Genomic DNA, 25,634 nt, shown 5'->3' on the forward strand with positions numbered 1-25,634 from the left:
TAGTGACTACTCAGCAGCCACCATGGAGGCGAGAGGGCAGTGGCATGAGACATTTAAAATTCTTAGTGAGAAAAATTTCCTACCAAGAATTCTTTATCCAGCAAAGCTCTCCTTCAAATTTGAGGGAGAGCTTAAATTTTTCAGACAAACAAATGCTGAGAGAATTGGCTAACAAGAGGGCTGCCCTACTGGAGATACTAAAGGAAGCCCTACAGACAGAGAAACAAAGAAAGGAGAGAGAGACATGGAGAAAGGTTCAGTACTAAAGAGATTCGGTATGGGTACATTAAAGGATATTAATAGAGGGCAAAAATATATATGACAAACATAAACAAAAGGATAAGATGGCTGATTCAAGAAATGCCTTCATGGTTATAACATTGAATGTAAATGGATTAAACTCCCCAATTGAAAGATACAGATTCACAGAATGGATTAAAAAAAATGAACCATCAATATATTGCATACAAGAGACTCATATTAGACACAGGGACAACAAAGAAATTGAAAGTGAAAGAATCGAAAAAAATATTTCATGCAAGCTACAGCCAAAAGAAAGCAGGTGTAGCAATATTAACCTCAGATAAAATAGACTTTAAATGCAGGGATGTTTTGAGAGACAAAGAAGGCCACTACGTACTAATAAAAGGGGCAATTCAGCAAGAAGAAATAACAATCTTAAATGTCTATGCACCCAACCAAGGTGCCACAAAATACATGAGAGAAACACTGGCAAAACTAAAGGAAGCAATTGATGTTTCCACAATAATTGTGGGAGACTTCAACACATCACTCTCTCCTATAGCTAGATCAACCAGACAGAAGACCAATAAGGAAATTGAAAACCTAAACAATCTGATAAATGAATTAGATTTAACAGACATATACAGGACATTACATCCCAAATCACCAGGATACACATACTTTTCTAGTGCTCACGGAACTTTCTCCAGAATAGATCATATGCTGGGACATAAAACAAGCCTCAATAAATTTAAAAAGATTGAAATTATTCAAAGCACATTCTCTGACCATAATGGAATACAATTAGAAGTCAATAACCATCAGAGACTTAGAAAATTCACAAATACCTGGAGGTTAAACAACACACTCCTAAACAATCAGTGGGTTGAAGAAGAAATAATAAGATAAATTGTTAAATATGTATAGATGAATAAAAATGAGAACACAACATACGAAAACCTATGGGATGCAGCAAAAGCGGTACTCGGAGAAATTTATAGCACTAAACACATATATTAAAAAGGAAGAAAGAGCCAAAATCAAAGAACTAATGGATAAACTGAAGAAACTAGAAAATGAACAACAAACCAATCCTAAACCAAGTAGAAGAAAAGAAATAACAACGATTAAAGCAGAAATAAATGACATAGAGAACAAAAAAACAATAGAGAGGATAAATATCACCAAAAGTTAGTTCTTTGAGAAGATCAACAAGATTGACAAGCCCCTAGCTAGACTGACAAAATCAAAAAGAGAGAAGACCCATATAAACAAAATAGTGAATGAAAAAGTTGACATCATGGCAGATCCTGAAGAAATTAAAAAAAATTGTAAGAGGATACTATGAACAACTGTATGGCAACAAACTGGATAATGTAGAGGAAATGGACAATTTCCTGGAAACATATGAACAACCTAGACTGACCAGAGAAGAAATAGAAGACCTCAACCAACCCATCACAAGCAAAGAGACCCAATCAGTCATCAAAAATCTTCCCAAAAATAAATGCCCAGGGCCAGATGGCTTCACAGGAGAATTCTACCAAACTTTCCAAAAAGAACTGATACCAATCTTACTTAAAACTCTTTCAAAACATTGAGAAATATGGAACACTACCTAACTCATTTTATGAAGCTAACATTAATCTAATACCAAAACCAGGCAAAGATGCTACAAGAAAGGAAAAGCACCGGCCAATTTTTTTAATGAATATAGATGCAAAAATCCTCAACAAAATACTTGCAAATCAAATCCAAAGACACATTAAAAAAATCATACACCATGACCAAGTGGGGTTCATTCCAGGCATGCAAGGATGGTTCAACATAAGAAAATCAATCAATGTATTACAACACGTTAACAAGTCAAAAGGGAAAAATCAAATGATCATCTCAATAGATGCTGAAAAAGCATTTGACAAAATCCAACATCCCTTTTTGATAAAAACACTTCAAAAGGTAGGAATTGAAGGAAACTTCCTCAATATGATAAAGAGCATATATGAAAAACCCACAGCCAGCATAGTACTCAATGGTGAGAGACTGAAAGCCTTCCCTCTAAGATGAGGAACAAGACAAGGATGCCCGCTGTCACCACTGTTACTCAACATTGTGCTGGAAGTGCTAGCCAGGGCAATCCGGCAAGACAAAGAAATAAAAGGCATCCACATTGGAAAAGAAGAACTAAAACTGTCATTCTTTGCAGATGATATGATCTTATATCTGGAAAACCCTGAGAAATCGACGATACAGCTACTAGAGCTAATAAATTTAGCAAAGTAGCGGGATACAAGATTAATGCACATAAGTCAGTAATGTTTCTATATGCTAGAAATGAACAAACTGAAGAGACACTCAAGAAAAAGATATCATGTTCAATAGCAACTAAAAAAATGAAGTACCTAGGAATAAACTTAACCAAAGATATAAAAGACCTATACAAAGAAAACTACATAACTCTACTAAAAGAAATAGAAGGGGACCTTAAAAGATGGAAAAATATTCCATGTTCATGGATAGGAAGGCTAAATGTCATTAAGATGTCAATTCTACCCAAACTCATCTACAGATTCAATGCAATCCCAATCAAAATTCCAACAACCTACTTTGCAGACTTGGAAAAGCTAGTTATCAAATTTATTTGGAAAGGAAAGATGCCTCGAATTGCTAAAGACACTCTAAAAAAGAAAAAACAAGTGGGAGGACTTACACTCCCTGACTTTGAAGCTTATTATAAAGCCACAGCTGTCGAAACAGCATGGTCCTGGCACAAAGATAGACATATAGATCAACAGAATCGAATTGAGAATTCGGAGATAGACCCCCAGATCTATGGCCGACTGATCTTTGATAAGGCCCCCAAAGTCACTGAACTGGGTCATAATGGTCTTTTCAACAAATGGGGCTGGGAGTTGGATATCCATATCCATAAGAGGAACCCTACCTCACACCCTACACAAAAATTAACTCAAAATGGACCAAAGATCTCAATATAAAAGAAAGTACCATAAAACTCCTAGAAGATAATGTAGGAAAACATCTTCAAGACCTTGTATTAGGCGGACACTTCCTAGACTTTACACCCAAAGCACAAGCAACAAAAGAAAAAATAGATAAATGGGAACTCCTCAAGCTTAGAAGTTTCTGCACCTCAAACGATTTTCTCAAAAAGGTAAAGAAGCAGCCAACTCAATGGGAAAAAATTTTTGGAAACCACGTATCTGACAAAAGTGATATCTTGCAAATATAAAGAAATCCTACAACTCAGTGACAACAGTACAGACAGCTGAATTATAAAATGGGCAAAAGATATGAAAAGACAGTTCTCTGAAGAGGAAATACAAATGGCCAAGAAACACATGAAAAAATGTTTAGCTTCACTAGCTATTAGAGAGATGCAAATTAAGACCACAATGAGATACCATCTCACACCGATTAGAATGGCTGCCATTGAACAAACAGGAAACTACAAATGCTGGAGGTAATGTGGAGAAATTGGAACTCTTATTCATTGTTGGTGGGACTGTATAATGGTTCAGCCACTCTGAAAGTCAGTCTGGCAGTTCCTTAGAAAACTAGATACAGAGTTACCATTTGATCCAGCAATTGCACTTCTCGGTATATACCCGGAAGATCGGAGAGCAGTGATATCTGCACGCCAATGTTTATAGAAGCATTATTCACAATTGCCAAGAGATGGAAACAACCCAAATGTCCTTCAACAGATGAGTGGGTAAATAAAATGTGGTATATACACACAATGGAATACTACACGGCAGTAAGAAGGAACGATGTTGTGATACATATGACAACATGGATGAACCCTGAAGACAATGCTGAGCGAAATAAGCCAGGCACAAAAAGACAAATATTATATGCTACCACTAATGTGAACTTTGAAAAATGTAAAACAAATGGTTTATAACGTACAATGTAGGGGAACTATCAATAGAGAGCAATTAAGGAAGGGGGAACAATAATCCAAGAAGAACGGATAAGCTATCGTGGGTAAATTTAATGTTCAGGGAATGCCCAGGAATGACTATGGTCTGTTAATTTTTGATAGGTATAGTAGGAACAAGTTCACAGAAATGTTGCTATATTAGGTAACTTTCTTGGGGTAGAGTAGGAACATGTTGGAAGTAAAGTAGTTATCTTAGGTTAGTTGTCTTTTTTTTACTCCCTTGTTATGGTCTCTTTGAAATGTTCTTTTATTGTATATTTTTTTTTAATTTTTTTTTAATTTTTTTATTTTTCATACAGTTGATTTAAAAAAAAAAAAAAACAAGGAAAAAAATATGTAGAGCCCCCTTTAGGAGCCTGTGGAGAATGCAGGGGTATTGGCCTGTCCCACCTCAATGGTTACTAACATGACCACAGACATAGGGGACTGGTGGTTTGATGGATTGAGTCTTCTACCACAGGATTTACCCTTGGGAAGACGGTTGCTGCAAAGGAGAGGCTAGGCCTCCCTATAATTGTGCCTAAGAGCCTCCTCCCGAATGCCTCTTTGTTGCTCAGATGTGGCCCTCTCTCTCTACCTAAGCCAACTTGAAAGGTGAAATCACTGCCCTCCCCTCTACGTGGGATCAGACACCCAGGGGAGTGAATCTCCCTGGCAACGTGGAATATGACTCCCGGGGAGGAATGTAGACCCGGCATCATGGGATGGAGAACATCTTCTTGACCAAAAGGGGGATGTGAAAGGAAATGAAATAAGCTTCAGTGGCAGAGAGATTCCAAAAGGAGCCGAGAGGTCACTCTGGTGGGCACTCTTATGCACAATTTAGACAACCCTTTTTAGGTTCTAATGAATTGGGGTAGCTGGTGGTAGATACCTGAAACTATCAAACTACAACCCAGAACCCATGAATCTCAAAGACAATTGTATAAAAATGTAGCTTATGAGGGGTGACAATGGGATTGGGAAAGCCACAAGGACCACACTCCCCTTTGTCTGGTTTATGGATGGATGAGTAGAAAAATAGGGGAAGGAAACAAACAAACAAAGGCACCCAGTGTTTTTTTACTTTAATTGCTCTTTTTCACTTTAATTATTATTCTTGTTATTTTTGTGTGTGTGCTAATGAACGTGTCAGGGATTGGTTTAGGTGATGAATGTACAACTATGTAATGGTACTGTGAACAATCAAATGTACAATTTGTTTTGTATGACTGCGTGGTATGTGAATATACTCAATAAAATGAAGATTTTAAAAAAAATCACATTGGAAGCATTATAAAAATCTTTACACCCACCCTCACCCCCAAAGATGAATAGCCTATCCCTAAGAGAGTAAAAAAATTAGACATATCTTTTTTCTAACATTTCTAATGGGAAAACTTCAACTTTTTGAGGTCCTCTGCAATTATACAGAAAAATCAAGGAGTTACTTAAGCTAATAATCATCCCATCAAAATGGTAAAGAGGTTTAAAAATTACACATATTTAATGTATTAAGACTTGCTTTGTTTCCAGAGGGAAAAAAATCATGAGAATTTTAAAGATAATTTTACAGAGTGAAAATGTGACTGGTCAGGTATTGTTACGAGTGCATATCCACATAAGCTGATCACACATTTGCCACAGCATTAGATACTGAAATGTAGTTTCTGCCATCTACCAAGGTTGGAGTATATATATGAAGGTAAAAAATGAACAGGCTTTAATGGCTATGTTCTGACAATGTAAACCGAAAAAAATATATAGACACAAGCCCTTCTTAAAATTTTAATTTGAGGAATTATCTTGACAATCATTCAAAATAAATGAATAGTGTGATATCCATTGTTTATTAAAAGTAGTTAGATGGCTGCATAACAGCCATTAGTGAAAATTAAGGAAGCAGCTGTATGTTCAGAACCCCAAGAGCTAGTATCTGAAAAATTCTTTTGGAGAAGAAATCTACCACTGGAAAAAAAAACTAAATATATTAATTTGTCAGATGAATTATTCATATTATCACTGAAATACACTACAGGGAAAAAAATAAACCCAGAAAGAAGGAGAGAACAGGACAAGATGCTATCAGTATAAAATACTGAAAAGCATAAGGATGAGACATAAAACCACAAGGACAAAGAAAACAGGACAAGAGACAACCAGAACAAAATTTTGAAAGCTGAAGAGGATATGGATGGATCTCCAGACTCAAGAAAGGCAAGTCAAGCCAACAGTGCACAAAGGTGAGAATCAATTCACCCCTTAGAGTCATCCAAAGGCTGGAGATGGCAGATCTCAGCAACTGAGGGTGAAAGAGGGTGGTTAAAATGAGAACTTAAGTGAAAATTTTGGGAGTTAAATCCCTGATATGCCTTCCTCCACTGCCCTCATTGGCTGTCTGCCTCTTCTCCACACCAGCAATAGCCCAGAGAGTAATTCTATGTAGAGTTTTCTGGTCTGTGAATGCCAGGCACTGTACAGAGTGTGGGTTGGGGTGGAAGGGGTCAGGAAGTGAGGGAGGGGGCAGGATAGGTGTCAGTCATAGAGACCAGATCCCATCCTTCCTCCCCACATGGCTCCCAGAACAGTGGCAGACAGACCTTTGCCCTTCAGGAAAGAGAGTGGAAACTGCTTCTCTGTAAAATCATACCAAACCAAAAGACAAAAGACCTGGAGGAAGATACTCCCAAAAAGGGCCCACACAGACAACCCTAAAGACAACCCATTCCAGCAAGTCCAAGTCTTCCAATCAGCTTTTTAGTTTCCCAGTCAATCCATAAGCAAACAGCCAAGGATTACCAGATGTCCTGGAAAAGCCGAAAGCAGAAAACAGAAATGAATACACACAGAAAGGAAAAATTTGGAGGAACAGATGATGCTAGAAAACATGGAATGAATCCATAGACAAGAACATAAAAAGGGTTCTCGCTCTCTATATATTATGTATATAATATATATATATGCACACACACATACATGCACACACACTGTATAAAAGGAATTATATATATATATATAAAAGGAATTTTTTAAAATAAAGAATGAAAATTACTCAGGGAGGCCTAGTAAAGGCCTAAGTTCTGGAGCCAACCTTTTATGTCTTAAGAATGAATGATGGATATAATTTGGTTGAACAACCAGGATTTTTCATCATAGCTGAAGCCATTTTATAATGTAGAAATTCCTTATTCCTATTTTAAGTAATGATAGTCCATTCTTGAGAATATGTTGCCCAACAACTAAAACACACTCAGGATTTGTTACTTGGCTGTGATTTACAAAAAGGAGTTATATATATAAAAGGAATTTTCAGAATCAAAAAGAGGCCCTGAGATTTCAAAATATGGATAGCAAGGAAGAGTTGGAAGATTGAATTAAGGAACTAACAAACAAAAAGATGGAAAAAACAAAAGGTAAGAAAATTAGAGATCCAGTCCTAGAGATCCAACATTCAAATATTAGTTCCAGAAAGAAACAGTTCCATCATAAACGAATGCAAAAAATTTCCTTGAACTGATGGATGATGTAAGTCATTGCACTGAAAGGGCTCACAAGTGCCCAACACAATGCATGAAAATATACCCAAATCAAGGCACATCTCTGTAAAATTTCATTACCCTGATGACCATAAGATTCTATAAGCTTTCAAGTCACATACAAACAAATATCAGAATAGCACTGCATTTGTTAACACAACACTGGAAACAAAAAAACAATGGAGCAAAACCTTCAAAATTAACAAGGAAAATTATTTCAACCTAGAATTTTGTATGTTAAAGTATCAAGTATGATAGACATGCAAGGAATCAAAAATTTTACCTTCATGCACACTTCTTGAACAAGCTACTGAAGGATGTGTTCCACCAAAACAAGGGAGCTAGTAACCAATAAAATGGAAAACACGGAATCCAGAAAACAGATCAACACAGAAGAGACATGAATAGAACCCCAAGATAGCTATGCTATCTGCCAGAGCAGATCTGAGCAGTGTGATTCAAGAGTCAGGTTGAAGGTTGCCCTCTTTAAGACCCATGCTAGCACTGTACTATCTCTTTAACCTGAGGAACAGCATGCCCAAGTAGCCTGGCCCAAATTGTCTCTGTAGGCTTGTCTTTACATCCTAGCTTTCCATTCCATGCCCAGCTGCATGGATCAGCAATACTCATTTCACCCCAAAGAGGTACTGTTTTGACCTGTTCCTAAGAACTGGAGTATAATTCATCATGATCTAAGAACCAGAAAATACAGCAGTCTACTCCCTCTGACCACAGCTCTGCCAGATACTCTGATTTTGGTAAACCTTCTGTTTGGCAGAACGCATTCATAACCTTGGCCATGGACTTCCCAAGAACGGCTTTTGTAAACTCTAAGGGAAGCAGAAGCCAGACTACAACCCAGCCTGTTAATGTTCTCCCTGATGCCTTCATGTTAACAATGGCAATACTGCCCACTTACACTTGCCAACACGTTTTTCAAAACTAAGTACAATAGACAATAAAACTAAAAGAAATGCAAGGGAATGATTAACCCAAAGTTAGGATAGTGCCTACATCTGGAGAATGGGGAAGGATGCATCTGGGGACACACAGAAGGCTTCTCAGATCCTAGTAAATGTTCTATTTTTTAACCTGATAGTGGGTGCATGAACATTCATTTTATTATTCTTTAAATCATATATCTTTCTGTATTTAGGATTTATTTCACAATTTTAAAAAATCATCCTACCCACTGCCCTTGCTCAGGTTGCATGCTCACTGCGGAGCATTCTGGTGATGGTTTGGCTTCTGCTGTAGCTTTGCTTTCAGTAAGAAAATGGACGTCTGGAAAACTTGGTAATATATTTCTCTTTTTAAAGTAATCAACTGGAGTACTAATTTTATTTAAAAAAAAAAAAAAAAGTACAACCAAAGTAATAAATGCTTAATTTAATAACTATGTCCTTAAAAGTGAAATTAATTGGTGTCAATATAAATACTCTGAGAATCAGAATATCCTCTGCAAGTCACCAAATTCATTCTCAGGATCAAGAATTTTGTGATGCTTTAATTTCATCCCATATCACAGCTTCAATTTTTGAAGTATCATATTCCCTCATCATATCAAACTCAAGCCATGGCCGACCCCACTTCTGAGCCTCTTTCATTTGTTCTTCAGTTAAAGAAAGATCAAATCTGATTCCTTTAATATTAAATTGCGGACGTTCCCAGCGTTTGGACCAGGGCTTAGGCTTCATTTTTACTTTTAGCTAAAGAAGATACAAGAAAAAGAACAATTAGGCTGTTAGACATAAGTACAATTTCTTCCAAAGTGTGCCTTAAAGGATTCATTCTTACTTTATACTTGAATTTCCAGTTTCAAATGTACCTTATTAACAGGAACTTCTTGGTTAGGATCTTGTGCTACTGGCTTCATATTCATATCAAAAGTGCTATATTCAGGAAGGGCATCTCGTAAGTATAACAAGCTATCATCCAGCCGTTTCTCTAATTTAACCACTTGAATCTCCTGAATTCGAGGATTATAAAGTTGAAAGCAAATCTCAACACCTTAAAAAAAGAGAAGAAAATACATTCTTATAATTTAAGACAAGATGCCTGCATAGGCCTCATTCTTCAGTAAGACTATTCCATAAAGGAACTAGGACAAGGTTTTTCACATAGGAAATATCACATAAATTTGTAATTTTTTAAGAAAGAGTACTGAAAGAAATAGAAATAAACTACTATCCCTTTTGATAAAAGGTGAGAAACTGATTAGAAAGGTAAAGTCTAAAGAAAAAAAAATGTAAGTATGTTGAATCACATATCACTTTAATTCATGAGAGTATTAACAAGTTTGAGAAACTTGAGTAAATTCTTCACTCTGTCATAGTCTGTATTTCCTAATTTGCTGAATTAAAATCAATCTTCCATGTTAAGACAACAGGATTAACGACGCAAAAAGAAATAAGGAAATTTTTAAGTTCTAACTTTGGTTTAGAAGCCCCTCTTAAGGATGGCCCAGGTTTTTTAACACACTTAGGCCCTCCATCTGAGGCAGGCTAGCAATAGCTTTGAGCATATCAAGATGCTACAGTAAACAGCCCAAGTGTCCATCTACTGGTGAGTGGAAAAACAAACCATGGTGTACAGACATATGATGGAATATTATGCAGCTGTAAGAAGAAATGAAGTCCTGATGCATGCAACAACATGGACGAATCCTGAGGACATAATACTGAGTGAAATAAGCCAGACACAAAAGGACAAATATTGTAGGATCTCACTAATATGAACTAATTATAATGAGCAAACTCTGGGAGTGGAAACCTAGATTATAGGTTACCAGGAGATAGAAAGAGGGTAGAGAATGGGCAGAGGATGCTTAAGGTATACAGAATTTTTAATAAGATTGATTGTAAATGTTCGGAAGTGGATAGAAGTGATGATAGCACAATACTGTAAGTGTAATTAAGAGTGCTGTGAGTATTGTTGGAAGGGCAAGTCTAGGGTCATGTTTGTCACTAGAAGGAAAGCTAAAGGATAAAACAGCTGTATAACATAGCGAAACCTATTGTGGACAATGACTGATTACTTGTACAAATATAAGAAAGTTCTTACATGAACTAGAATAAATGTATGTCACTATTACAAGGTAATAATAGGATGGTATATGGAAAAAAATGCAATTATTGCAAACTAAGGACTATAATTAACAGTAACACTAATATTCTTTCATCAGTTTTAACAAAGTTACTATTCCAAAGCTAAGCATCAATAATAATGGGATATAAGAGGTATAGGATTTTCTTTTTTTTTTTTTTTTTTTTTTGAGCAATGAGAATGTTCTCAAATTGACTGTGGTAGAGAATGCATTAACTCTGTGATTACGCTGAGAGATTCTAATTGTACACTTTGGAGGGACTGCATGGTGTGTGACTAAAACTGTTTAAAAAAAAAAAAAGGATTCAAGAAAAAGTAAAAGATACTGAAGACAGGCAAAGATCTAACCATAGATAATAAGAGTCTGAAGAAGACAACCAAAGCAAGCAAACAGGTCAAAATACTAAAAACCATAATTCAAAACCTTGTGGCTCACACTCCCTTTATCCAGTGTATGGACAGATGAGTAGAAAAATGGGGATAAAAATTAAATTAATAAAAGGGGGGGTTGGGGAATGGGACGTTCTGGGTATTCTTTTTTACTTTTATTTTTATTTTTTTTGGGGAGTAATGAAATGTTCAAAAATTGATTGTGGTGATGAATGTACAACTAATGGTACTGTGAACAACTGAGTGTACACTGTGGATGATAGTATAGTATGTGAATATATCTCAATACAACTGAATTAAAAATATATATATATATATATATATATATATAGTTCAAGAAAACAGTCCTGAAAGAAAAAGATTTGAAACTACATATCAAAACAATGCATACATTAGTTCATCGACCTAAAATGACCAACTCCAAGACAAAGTGTACTAAAATTACTGGGATCTAAAGAAAAGAAAAAAAATCCTTTGGCACCTAGGCAAAAACAGTAAATAACATATAAGGAAAATCTTAGGCAATCATTAGCCTTTCCATAGCAATACTTTATGTCTGAAGAAAACAGAGAAACATATTCAAGAGACTCAAGGAAAGAAAATGAATCAAAGATTTGATATCAAGCAAAACAGACTATCAGGTGTAAAGGGGCTATGTAAACTTAGAAACAAACATACATGACATTTAAATTAAAAAGAAAAACGGAAAAAGGAAAAAAGAATTTTCTTCTTATAATATTAAATTCTTCCTCCACCTAATAAAAGACTGAAAATGCTTTTAAAGAACAAGAAATGACAGACATGTTTTGAAGGAATACATAAAAAATTAAAATAGCATCAATCCATCTGAAGGAAAAGTCAAGCAAACTGGTCGTCACTATTCCCTGTTTTATTTAATGTTTGAGTATGGAATTAATCTATACAGAAGTAGGAAGTAAGTGGTTATTTAGGGAAATAGTGATATTTTGGATCTACTCTTCACCTAAGATTGTTTTCCAGTATAAATATAGTTTTGTTCAAGATAAACATTTGACCTTTTATTGTGTTAATTTAATTTTTTGTACAGATATACTGTCCATAGTTTTGTTCCATTATGCACTTGATTTTTATATGAATTTACAATTCTACTTTGAATAAAGTAATTCTGCAGCTTGACACCAAAAAAAAAAAAAGATGCTGAAGTAATAGTTTAATATATATCATCTGTATCCATAAACACTTAAGGGCAAGACTGTTTTCTGAGGTTTCCTAGAATAATCCCAAAAGAATTACAAATACTATTTTAAACAATCAACAGTAATGTCTAATGTTGCTCCAGGATGCAATTCAAATCGTTACTGTAAACCTGTTCTGTTCTAGGCATTTATCTAGGAGATTGGGCTACAGCAAAACCAAAACATGTAAGATCCATTTCCTCTCATGAAACTTACATTCCAGCTGATAATAAGCACATCGACAAGGTAATTTTACAGAGTGAAGACAATACAGGATATTGACAATGTGACTAGAAATGGGGCAAACTGTAAATAGTACAGTTAGTTAGATGACATTTGAACAGAAGGGCCAAGAATGCTCCAAGCAGAAAGAGCAGCACATGCAAAAGCCCTAGGGTGTTAACAAACTTGCCATGTTGGAAAGACCAGGAAAAGTCCCATTTGCGTACAACATGATAACTTAGTTGGCCAGGAATGAAAATCAGGAGATACGGTGCAAAATCCAGGCAGGTGATGATGGTGGCATGGAGGAGAGTGTTAGCAATGAAGATGGAGAACACAAAGACAGAATTGGGATATATACTGGAACGAAGCCAAGAAAACTTATTGACTAGATGCATAAAAGAGAATAATTAAAATTTCCTAGATTTTAAGTAAATGAGTGGGCAGTGGTACCATTTATGGAAATGGAAAGACTGTGCAAGGAACACAGTGTGAGGGGAGACAGGGTTCTGTTTTGAACTTGCTTATGCTTAAAAGACATCCAAGTGGAGATGTCAAATAGATAGTTTTATGTGTAAATTTGGAACTTGAAAAGGGCCAGTTCAGGAAATATAAAGTTAGGAGTTATCATCATATGGATAGTATTTAAAGCTGCTGGACTAGAAGGAACCACCAAAGAAAGACGCATTTGTGGGGAAAGACATGGCAGGTTACAACAGTTGAAAGCTATGATAGAGAAGGGCAAGAGAGAGCTAATGCTTTTTGTATATTCTGTGCCCAATATTTCATGTACAGTAGCATCACAGTCAATTGTTAACTAACAACAACCTGATGAGGAAGAAATGATTTTCATCTACATTTTACAGAAGAAGCTCAAATCCTGGACCATCAGACTCACCTATGCTCATTTCTTTCTATTACAAGACTTCTCCAAGTACGTGACCTGATTGAAGGCACAACTTTCTGTAGTTAATCAAGTCCTGCTGAACTCCACAGGCCATTACAGCGTAAGTAAGATAGCAACTGCTCTCAATCTCTTTGAATACAATTAACAGTTCACTGTTGGGGATCATGAAGCATATGACTAAGTATGAAAACTTTACTGATCCTGCCACTTTCACTCATAATCTTTCTAGACTTTTACCATTTATTTCTCTGTCTTAATAGGCCAAATATGCAAACATAATTTTGCCTTTTCTAATGCTTCCAAGTCATACAAAACAGTGCTCACTGTTATATATCATAATATAAAGTAGAAAAGGGGCATTCGTTTTGGGAACAAATGTTCATGAGGACATCATTATATTATCTTAATGTCCTCAGGGGCTATTTGTTCCTAAGAAGAATGCTCACACTTGGCTTTATAGTCACTTGTCTCCTCCCTCAATGGGAAAGTCCACTCGTAATAACTGTTACCCCTGTAACAAAGGAAGCCAAAAGAAAGCAGACTACCAACAGATTTAATCAGTAACTTCAACTCTTCTACCATTCTAAGAGCACATGCTCACTAAGAGTACTGCTCTGTCTTCCCGCAGAGCCCCCTTTCAAGTTCCAGACATTTAATCCCAGGAAGCAGAAATAAAAAAGGATCCTGAAATAACGTTTTCTAGAAAATCATATAATGAAAGGAAACCTACCTTGTCCTTCAATAGTATTCCTAAGCATGAAAGTAGCTCCAAGTCCTTTTCCTGATCTCTGGATGCAAATCCCCAGAAACTGGCTAGTTTTTCCACTGGCAAATAGGTCAGCTGTAGTAACGCGAAGTATGCTTCCTATACATTCAAGAGAAGTGAACTTTTATATGAGATGCAAAAACAAACAGCATTTTTAGTAACTTCATAACTTCCCAAATATTTCAATATAATATTAGGAGTAAGTACCTCATATGAGCAAAACCCAAATATGTGAAAAACAACCTTCTCTATGCCAAGAAAACTAACCCTTCAACCACTAATAATAAAAGCATCCAGCTCTTACTGACCGACATAGAACTCTGGAATGTGGAGTACTTTTCTCCTTTCTAACATATCTTTTCTTTCTAACTGAAATTTCAGAGGATTTGTTCTTCCCCTTGGAGGAATGAATTCGGGACTCAGGAACCTGTAGGGGGAAAAAGTTTAACAAATTTAGACCACCAGGAGAAAAACTGTTGCTTTAAAATAAATGAAGGTATATGCTGTTGAAGTACTTATTCTTCTGTTTCTAAATTTTAAAAAAATTGATTTTATTTCTAAACTTATTGTCAATGTTCGTGAAAATAGCTAACAATTCTTGAGTACTTGCCTGGCATTGTGTTAAAAGCTTTATTAAACATCAGTAGCATTAATCAAACCCTTACAACAACCACGTCATTTTTGCATTATCATCTCCTTTTTATAGATGAAGAAACTGAAGCTTGGGAGAAGGTAGATATCTTACTCATTGTTACATTAATTTTAAATTTGTCAAATCAGGATTTAAATGTAGGCATATGTGCTTGATTCCACAGACTCCACAGCCAGAGACCACAACCATGGCCTCACAGTGAGCTGTCCATGTTATAATAAATTATGTTAGAAAAGATATAAACATTTAAATTACTGATTATAAACTGACCGAAAATAATCTTCCTATTTGCTTCTTTTAATTGTTTTTAAACTCATGATAAAATATTACACTATAGAAGAAAGTAAAAATGATATTACACTTAAAGCTTGTGTACCTACTGCCCATCTCAAGAAACAAATTATCTATATAATTGAAGCTCCTATGTATCCCTCATTCCCCATAGTTAATCACTATCCTAAATGTGGTGATGATTATTCCCCAAATTTCTTCCTCAACTTTATACTTTGAAAACTGTCAAACCTATCAAAAATTTGAAATAATACAGTTACATTTTCCATATTTGCTATACATATATTTTTTTCCTGAACCATTTGAAAATGTCAAACTGCATTTCATCCCTCAATACTTTAGAAATTATCTGCCAAGAATAAGGATTATCTCATCTACTATATGATCACAAAATGTTTATGACACCAAAGCAAATCAGCTTAATTCAATAGTACAATCTAATATAAAAGTCATGGTCAGTGTATCCAGTTGTTCTGGAAAAGGTCTTTTCTAGTTGTTAACTGCCAATCCAAGATACAATCAAGCTTCACATACTGTATCTGAATGTTAGTCTCTTAAACTAGTACTATCCCCAATCTTTGTATTTTTCTCTCATTGACAATTTTGAAGAGTCAGGGCCTACTGTCTTAGAGACTATCCCTGGCTTCTGGATTTGTTTAAATATTTCTAAATAATTAGACTAAGGTTAAGTATCTTGGGTAGGAATATTACAGAGGTGATATGAATTTTTTATTCTGTCACATCATGAGGTACAAAATGTCAGCTTGTTCCACTATTGGTAAAGCTAGTTTTGATTGCTTAAGGTGGAGAAATTCCACACACACACCCATTTTTTATATTCATGTATACATGCATGTCCAAGCAACGTATACTATTGTATAGTGTGGTTTTAAACTTCATAAAAATGGTATCATACTATATAAATTCTTTTACAAGTTGCTTTTTTTCACACACCATGTTTGCAAAACTCATCCATGTTTAAAAGTTAGTGCTACTCCATTCATTTTTGTTGCTGGGAAATATTTCATTACATGAATGCATTTGGCTATTCACCTACTGATGGATATTTAGGCTGCTTTAAAACTTTTGTTATAAACAATACTGTTATGCTCTTTCTCGTACATTTCTCCTTGTACGTATGTGTGAGTTTCTTTGGGTTAGATACCTTTTGCATAAAAGGCATATACAAATTCAAAAAAGACATCATCCAATCAACAACCTGGAGTCCTTTTAGAAAGCCTATAATCACACCAAGTTTTTTCCCCTATAACAGGTTCTTTAAAAACAGCTGTTGTATAGCAATAAAGAAACACTTTCTTACTTCATTTACATTTACATGTTGCTCACGGTTAACCTCACTCATTTAAATGAACCAAGTTTTTATGTACAACTGTTTTGAAGAGCAAACTTCAGACACAACTTGGTGGAGATTTCTAACATTCTACCACATGACTACATATGCCAGGAATTCCCACCGAAAACACGGGGAGTTCTGGCCAATCCATTCCCACTCTGGGTTAAGGATCTTTGCTACAACAGATAGGCTCTGGAACCCAAACAGGTATTAAATAGAATGGGTCTCACAGGAAAACTCTATGCCACATAGAAAAACGATTCAAATCTGGGGAATCCCTACCTGAAGGTCTGATTTACTAAGCCTGCAGAGAAAGTTCAGTGCCGACTGGGGGAGAAGAGAGAAACCTGAGTTGGGTGTGCTTTACACACGCGGGCTCATGAATCCTACACACAAACTCTTGCAGTAAGAGTAGCAGACCCCTTTGGAGCTGAGAACCCTAAAGCAAATACACGTTCACGCGCCCACTGATTCAGAAGCGGGGATCCGCCGCAGACCCGGACCTCACCTCCTCTCCTGGCCCGGGGGGCGGCGCTTGTCCACGATGACGGGTTTCGGCGGCGGCTGGAACGTGTCGGTCCCCGAAGGCCCTGTGCTCTGCGGTCGCCATGACCCCTCGCGAGCCCCTGAGGGAGCGGACGTAGGAGATTAGAACTGATCGAATCCGCACTAGGCCCAGGCTCAGCCGCGGAATGGCCCCCGACCTCTTCCCCTTAAACAACCCCCCCCCCTTCGCCGAGCAGGGCTCGCTTCGCTCAGCCTGGCCCCCAGCCCCTCCCGCACCCCGGCCCGCAAGCCCCCATCCTCTTACAGCAGGCGGCAGAGACCCGCGCAGGAAGCTGCGTCCTGGCGAATCGGAAGCTACTGGACAGACTCATCGCAGCACCACAACCCCCTGCCATGTAGGCTGCCATGTCCGCTCGCGCCGGTGGGGACTACAACTCCCGGTAATCAGTGCGACGAGGTCACGCGGTCGCAAGCGCCTGTGCTGGATGGCGGCTGCTCTGGAACAAAACACCGAGTCTTTTCTCTAGCTAGATGTTCCCCCGAAAAATGCTTATTAATTTAGTTCCCCATAATCTGCTGGGAAGCTCTTCGCTCTCCCTCTGAATCAACTCTACAACCTTCACTTTCTCAGGCAAGCCTTCCCTACCTCAAAATCGCATTATAGGCTCTCATTAATTCCTACTAGTTACCTTTCGTTCGCAGCACTGATATTTTTTGTCATTTTTTCCTTCACTTTTGTAATTAATGGATTAGTGTCTGTCTCCACCATTATACCATGAGCTCCAAGAGAGCAGAGACAGAATCTCCTTTTTCTCACCTTGGTATCCCAGCACCTAACTTGGTACCTAGCACTCAAAAACTGTTGAATGTCAGGAAGGAGGGGGAAAGTTCCTGACAGAACAGCTGACACGAAGTCGCTGAGGCAAAAGAGGGCGATACTTCTTTGAAGACCTAAAGTTTGGAGCTGGACTACTGTGGACGGAAGTGACTGAAAGAAATTGAAAGTCTTTTTAAGAAACTTGGAATTTTTCCTCTTGGCAGTTATGGGCCACTGGAAAAGTTTAACTCGAGGAGTGACGTGATTACTTACTGATTTTGCTGGTTTGGATCCTTATGTCTCCCAGAAAAGCCATGTTCTTTAATGCAATCTTGTGGGGGCAGACTTATTAGTCTTTTGATTAGGGTGTGACTTTTTTTTTTTTTTTTTTTTATTTCAAACAGTGATTTAATCCGGAAAGATACGGTTTCTTCTTTAACAACCATTGTACAATTGCATAGTTTTGATTTGAAAACAAGTCGTAGTGGATAGCTACAAAGGCATTAGAATATGTTAAGTGAATTGAAATAGAATGTTGAACAACAGTCTATTTTGGGTAGATGTTAGTGTAAACTTAAGAGGGAAAAAAACAGTCAATAGCAAAAATGTTTTCTTTAAAATAGGTTAATGCTAAGAATAATAGCTTTTAAAGTTTCCGTTTAAAAATAAGCTTAATAAACAAGTATACAAATTTTAATTCAAAAACTTAGCTCTTTGAAATGCCCTATTTTCTTGCATACAGCAGAAAATACGTTTTTCATAGTTTTCAACATGACATGTAAAAATGAGGCACTAGTTAGATGTACTTTTAATGTATTCACAAAAATAGTATTATCAGTCCCATCCCTAGGTTTATGTGTATTTAATGTTTTCTGAATGGTAAACTCTTCACAAAAATAAGTCTTCTGAAGGAGGTGCATAAGAGAAACCAAGGAATGCGTCATCCGCTTCCATTATGCTGGCGTTCACTGTCGAGTAGTCAGAAGACACACACACAGAGTGTGGAACGGTTTCTTCTGTAAATGCTGCATCAGTTCTTGATATCATCTGGTCCAGCCACATTAGGATTAAATGGTGGTGGAATCTTCTTTTGCACAAGGTCAATCCAGCTTAGAGATTCAAAAAAAGGATGATTCTGAATTTCGAGACAGTCTTCTTTGGCACCGAGTCGATTTTGCCTGTCTTTATCTAGGAGTTCTTCGAGAATGGACCAGGCTGTGAGGCTCACTCCTGGCTTCAAACTCAGAGGCTTTTGAAGAATCTTGTCATACATTTCAGCAACATCTCGACAATAAAAAGGAGGCAACCCATAGAGCATTTCACACAGAACAGCACCAAGGCACCACCAGTCTACTGTGTTGTCGTAGGGCTGTTTTCTGATGACTTCAGGAGCAAGGTACTCTGGTATCCCACAAAATGTTGTTGTGGTGTCAGAAATAGCAATTCCTTCTTTACAAAGCCCAAAATCTGTTAAGACAACATGTCCTACTGAATCCAAAAGAATATTTTCTGGTTTTAAGTCTCTGTACACTATTTTGATGGAGTGCAAGTAACCCAATGCACTAGCAATTTCAGCAGCATAAAACCTAGCTCTGTGCTCAGGAAAGGACCTTTCTTTTTGTAAATGAAAGAAGAGCTCCCCTCCATTAACAAAATCCAGAACAAAATAAAGCTTTTCAGTTGTTTGGAAAGAATAGTGTAATCCAACCAAAAATGGATGCTTCACATTTTTCAAGAGTACATTACGTTCAGCCATAATATGTTTTTGCTCTTTTCTGTTGAGTACTATTTTTTTCTGTAACACTTTAACAGCATAAAATATTCCATCCAGTTCCCGTTTTGCAAGAAGAACCTTGTCAAAGCTTCCTTTTCCAATAACTTTTAAGAAATCAAAATCTGTTGGTTTGGCATGAGGATTTCCAGATGGTCCCAGGTTGATGTTCTGTGAGGTAGAGTGTAGCTTCTGAGTACTTCTTTCATCCTCATCTTCAGATGGATCTGACTGATGTTTTGGACTGTCCATTTGAAGGAAAGCTCTGACATCTGAATGGTTATAAAGCTCTGGATATCTAACTAAGTTCTGAATGAATTCATTCAGTCCTGCTCTTCTTTGTTTAATAAAATCTGGATCAGAATTATCACCAAATATTCTCTTGGCAGGAATCTTAAGGGCCATAGCAGGAAACTGTTTCTTTAAAGTGTTGTAAAGCTTATCAAATTCTGCATATCTCCTGAAGACGAACCACTCACTCCTGCCAACTGAAACCAGAACTTTATAAACAGTAAACCTCTTCTTTTTCTCTCTGTGTTCATCAAAGCTGGGAATGCTAACACTTGGGCAGCTTTCCTTGTAGTCCATGGTATAATCTCTTTCAGTTTAGTGCCTCAAAAGGATACTAAAAAATGAGTCTGAAGAAATAGTCAGCAGAGGAAAAAACAGAATCAACTAATCCAAAAAATAAAGTGTTTTAGCACTTAAGCTAAATTAGCCTTCACTATATTTTCTCAAAGGACTTGTATATTTGTTTTAAGGCATAGTGTCTCCCCAAAATCCGTGTCCACCCGGTACTTGTGAATGTGACTTTATTTGGAAATAGGGTTTTTGCAGATGTAATCAAGTTAAAATGAGGTCATTCTGGATTAGGGTGGACCCTGAATCCAACATGACTGGTGTCCTTATAAAAGGGAAGTATGGACATACAGACACAGAGAGGAAAATGCCATATGATGACGGGGACAGAAATTGGAGCGATGCATCTGCACACCAAAGAATGCCAGGGATCGCCTACCACCACCAGAAGCCAGGAGAGAGGCATGGAACAGATTCTTCCCTAAAGACTTCAGAGAAAGGGTGGTCCTGCCAACACCTTGATTTCAGATTTCTAACCTCCAGGACTGTGAGAGAATAATTTTCTGTTGTTTTAAGCCATCCATTTTGTGGCAGTTTGTTACAGCAGCCCTAGGAAACCAATACAGGCATTGATTATGCTCAATTGTGATCGTCTTTGGTGCCTTCCTACTAGACAGCACACTCCCGGAGAGCTAAGTCACAGCTATACTCGGCTTTGCCCTTTTGGAGCCCAGCATCAAGCCTGGAATGCTCTAACTATTGACAAATCTGGGCAGAGGAGACAAAATACACTGCCAAATGAATGATCATAAGAGAAAGGTTGCTTCGGGGTACTCCTCTGCCCCCTCTGGCTTCCTTCTGCACTTAGAGGAGATCCTAAATCTGCAAGGCCCTCCATGACACTGCTGGAGCTCACCTTCCCCTTTTCCCTGGCTCCCACACTCCTGCCACACCGGCTGGCATTACTGTCGTCGTTTGTAATTTCCTCTGCTTGCAAGACTCCACGTCTCAGCTTAAATGTCACCTTCTTTAATGGACCTCCTCAGCACCCTCATTTGGAACCACCCCCCTTCTACTCTTTCATAGCATCCTGTGCTTTAGCTTTGTAATCGTTTGTCACAATTTGGTGATAATTTTATAATTCCCTTTCCTCCAAGTGGCTGTAAATTTGTGGAGGGCAGAAGCTGATATTTTTTCACTTACCATTGTATCCTGGCCACATAGAAGCTGCTCAGTTAAACACAGGTTGATCAAATGACTTGAATGAAGAAGAATTAGTGACCAAAAGCCCTGGGGCTGACAGGCAGGGCCCTCTGAGGGCCCCCAAGCAGCCTTGAGGCAGGTGGTCTCTGTGCTCAGTACCTCCGCCTGAAATATCGACTAATCCATTCTGATTTGGGAGCTGGGTGGGCAAAGCCTTAGGAAACCATCTTTGCAGGCTCTGAGGGACAATTCTCCCCGGGTCTAAGGAGAATGACTCTGACCCTTTAGTGAGAGCCCTGGGCATATATTTGGGGAGGGAGCTGACTTAATGCCTGCACTGAGTTTCACAATCCTAAATCAGCATGAAGTGGCCCAGAATGCAGGGGGAGCTTCAGCCCTGTTTACCCTGCAAACTCTTATAAATATCCTCAAAACATCAACTGTTGATTTTGCTGGTCATCATAGTTCTTGATGATGTCCCCATGAAATTATCATGAGTAACTAAAGAAAGAATGTACTAGGTGGTGTAATTAAGAGGGAGCCTGCTTTTTTTTTTTTAATTCAGTTTTTTTAAAATTCATTTTTATTGAGATATATTCACATACCATGCAGTCATACAAAGCGTACATTCAGTTGTTCACAGTACCATTATATAGTTGTGCGTTCATCAAAATTAATTTTTGAACATTTTCATTACCACACACACAAAAATAAGAAGAAAAAAATTAAAGTGAAAAAGAACAATTAAAGTAAAGAACACTGGGTGACTTTTTTTTTTTTTTTTGCCCCCATTTTTCTACTCATTCATCCATACACTGGACAAAGGAGAGTGTGGTCCATACGGCTTTCCCAATCACATTGTCACCCCTCATAAGCTACATTTTTATACAGTCATCTTCAAGATTCATGGGTTCTGGGTTGTAGTTTGATAGTTTCATGTTTTTGCTGCTAGCTATTCCAATTCATTAGAACCTAAAAAGGATTGTCTATATTGTGCGTAAGAGTGTCCACCAGAGTGATCTCTCGGCTCCTTTTGGAATCTCTCTGCCACTGAAACTTATTTCATTTCCTTTTGTATCCCCCTTTTGGTCAAGAAGATGTTCTCCATCCCACGATGCTGGGTCTAGATTCCTCCCCGGGAGTCATATTCCACGTTGCCAGGGAGATTCACTCCTCTGGGTGTCAGATCCCACGTAGGGGGGAGGGCAGTGATTTCACCTTTCAAGTTGGCTTAGCCAGAGAGAGAGGGCCACATCTGAGCAACAAAGAGGCATTTGGGAGGAGGCTCTTAGGCACAACTATAGGCAGGCCTAGATTAATTAACAAATCCAAGGCCATAAAGTTAGAAAGTTATGTTTCTCAATGTGATCCATGAACTACCTGCAGCTTTTTTTAAAATTAATTTATTTATTTTAATTCAGCTTTATTGAGATAGATTCACATACCATACATTCATCCATGGTGTACAATCAACTGTTCACAGTACCATCATATAGTTGCGCATTCATCACCCCAATCTATTTTTTAACATTTTCCTTATACTGGAAAGAATCAGAATCAGAATAAAAAATAAAAATAAAAAAGTACACCCAAATCATCCCCACCATCCCACCCTATTTTTCATTTAGTTTTTGTCCCCCTTTTTATACTCATCCATCCATAGACTGGGTAAAGGGAGTGCGATCCACAAGGTTTTCACAATTACACTGTCACCCCTTGTAAGCTACATTGTTATACAATCGTCTTCCAGAGTCAAGGCTATGGGTTGACGTTTGGTAGTTTCAGGTATTTACTTCTAGCTATTCCAATACATTAAAACCTGAAAAGTGTTATCTATATGGTGCATAAGAATGTCCACCAGAGTGACCTCTCAACTGATTTGAAATCTCTCAGCCACGGAAACTATTTTGTCTCATTTTGCATCCCCTTTTTGGTCAAGAAGATACTCTCAGTCCCACGATGCCAGGTCCAGATTCATCCCCGGGAGTCATATCCTGCATTCCCAGGGAGGTTTACACCCCTGGAGTCAGGGACTCTGCTTTTTAAACTCTTCCATCCACATTTTCTCTAATAAGCATATTTTGGCTTTACAATGGAAAAGCAATCAACTTTATTTTTAAAACATGAATGCACAGACTATGGCACAATTCTTACTTCTTTTACACAGTTTTCTTCATAAAATGACTTAAAAGCTGCATTGGTTTTGTATTAAACTAACACTTTAAATGACAGAAAATGGCGAGACTAACTCACAGGAGACAGTTATAACAAACTGCTTATAATGGTAAGGAGATAATGTAATAGTTTTATAAGGATTTTCTTCCAAATAATGGATTTCTTATTTTTATTATTATTATTTTTTTAATGTTGCTTCTCAGCTAGGAGGAAACCATAGGGTGTCTCCGGGTTCTGAGAAGCAGTTCCACAGCATTGATGTTAGGCTGCCCTCTGGTGGACACAGATCCACACAGCAAGGTTGGAAGTTACAGTTTACAATACGGCTTTAATAAAGAGATTCCCTTTAAAATACTTCCCTTTTTACAACGGAATACCTGATACCCTCTGCAAACACCCCAGGACATAAGTGGGAGAAGAAACTTGGAGCATGAATTCAAGGTTCTGATATGTTAAACACTTCTTTGTTTAATAACCCTATTCTTCTGACTGAACTGCCAAAAACACTGAGTTAAGACTTACCCCAATGCCATAGGCTGATATTATCCTGGAATGATGAGAAAACTGAGGCTTCAGGTACAGTAGTGACTTTTTAAATGTCATAAAGTACATGCATTAGGTGATTCACTTAATTTATTGTCAACAAATAAATATTGTGCACCTACTATGAGCTAGTTATATAGAGATGAACAGAGAGAAATGACATATTCTGAAGAAGCCGTTACAATGGAGAAGGAGATTTGTAAGGGATTTTTGCACCATGGGCTGCAGTAGCACGGGGTGGGGGTTGGGAGGAATGCGTTTTCCCAGGCTGAACAGGAGGGCGTTTCCCGGAAGATAGAAGGCTTGAACTGGGTCCTGAGGATAGAATATATGTCATGGAGGAAGTGAGAAGACAGATAATAGAGAACAGCATCCCTACCCCTTCCTCACCCCTGCCACACCCATACCAGAGACTCCAGTTAGAAGATAGATACAGGATGCTGGCTTCTACAGGCTTGTGTGGTTCTGGAGTCTTTGGCATATTGGATAACACTTTTTTTTTTTTTTTTAGCAGTGATGAGATTTACTGCTTTGAGTAATATACACGTATTTTTAAACCAGCAGCACATAATTTAAAAATGTATTACTGATATTCTTATTACCAAAACCAGATCTTTATCTTCCCGAGATTGTTCCTCCTTCTGATTCCTCATCTCAGGAAATAGCAGACCAAACTCTCTGACCAGCCTCCCCAGTGGAGTCCCCAATTATTCTTGTCTCCTACTTTCATAGCATTTAGAGTAAATGACAGACATTTTTTCAGTGTTGTTGCTGTTTTTTAATCTGCCTTCCCCCCTCAGACTATAAGATGTATGACATCAAGGATCAGGCCTGTCTTATTCATTTGCATTTTACCTGAGCAGGAGATGAGGGTTAGAAGGTGGGCAGGGTCCAGGGCATGAAAGGATATGGAAATTATAATGAGTGTGAGTTTTACTGGGATGGCACTAAGGAATCTGCAGAGGTTTTTACTAAAAAATCAGGTTTGCATTTTAGAAAAGTCCCCGTCACTGCACAGTGGAGAATGAGGATAGAGTTGGGGTTTTGGGAGCTGATTTAAGAGGTAGGGGCATGTTTCGGGTTGCTAAAGCTGCCAAAATGCAATATACCAGAAATGGATTGGCTTTTAAAATGGGGGTTTACTAGTTCACAAATTTACAGTTCTAAGGCCATGAAATGCCCAAATTAAAGCATCAAGAGGTAGATACCTTCTCTGAGGAAAGGCTGATGGCATGCGGGGCTCCTCTGTCACATGGAAGGCACATGGCTGGCTCTGCTGAACCTTCTCTCCCAAGTTTAGTTTCTGATTTCCATGGCTTTCTCCAAAATGTCTCTGTGCTTCTGCCTCAGATCCTGTGGGTCCTTGTTTGCTTCTCCTGGGGGCAGACTCTTAATTACATATCTTAGCTTCTCTCT

General features: G+C 37.8%; 2 protein-coding genes and 1 pseudogene across 2 annotated transcripts in view; 1 reads left to right on the plus strand and 2 right to left on the minus strand.

Moving 5' to 3' along the window:
- The window catches only part of LOC119512632 (GC-rich sequence DNA-binding factor 2-like), a 935,299-nt gene that overhangs the window by 95,081 nt on the left and 814,584 nt on the right, over positions 1 to 25,634 (plus strand). The window lies entirely within an intron of this gene.
- MRPL19 (mitochondrial ribosomal protein L19) lies at positions 9,097 to 17,552 on the minus strand. Its single transcript, XM_037807423.1, has 6 exons — positions 17,435 to 17,552; positions 17,132 to 17,249; positions 14,635 to 14,753; positions 14,291 to 14,425; positions 9,551 to 9,732; positions 9,097 to 9,431 (listed from the first exon to the last, which is right to left on the minus strand). The coding sequence occupies exons 1-6, from the start codon at positions 17,535 to 17,537 to the stop codon at positions 9,210 to 9,212; spliced, it is 879 nt and encodes a 292-aa protein (XP_037663351.1). The 5' UTR covers positions 17,538 to 17,552; the 3' UTR covers positions 9,097 to 9,209.
- LOC119512634 lies at positions 18,708 to 20,315 on the minus strand (annotated as a pseudogene).

Source organism: Choloepus didactylus, chromosome 17, assembly GCF_015220235.1.
Source record: "Choloepus didactylus isolate mChoDid1 chromosome 17, mChoDid1.pri, whole genome shotgun sequence".
NCBI classification, from domain to species: Eukaryota; Metazoa; Chordata; class Mammalia; order Pilosa; family Megalonychidae; genus Choloepus; species Choloepus didactylus.

Coding starts and splice junctions, on each gene's coding strand:
- MRPL19 (XM_037807423.1), bottom strand. CDS start 17,537: ATGGCAGCCTACATGGCAGGGGGTTGTGGTGCTGCGATGAGTCTGTCC. Junction 14,426..14,634: donor CATTCCAGAGTTCTATGTCG/GTCAGTAAGAGC, acceptor TTGAATGTATAG/GAAGCATACTTCGCGTTACT. Junction 9,432..9,550: donor AAGAAGTTCCTGTTAATAAG/GTACATTTGAAA, acceptor TATCTTCTTTAG/CTAAAAGTAAAAATGAAGCC.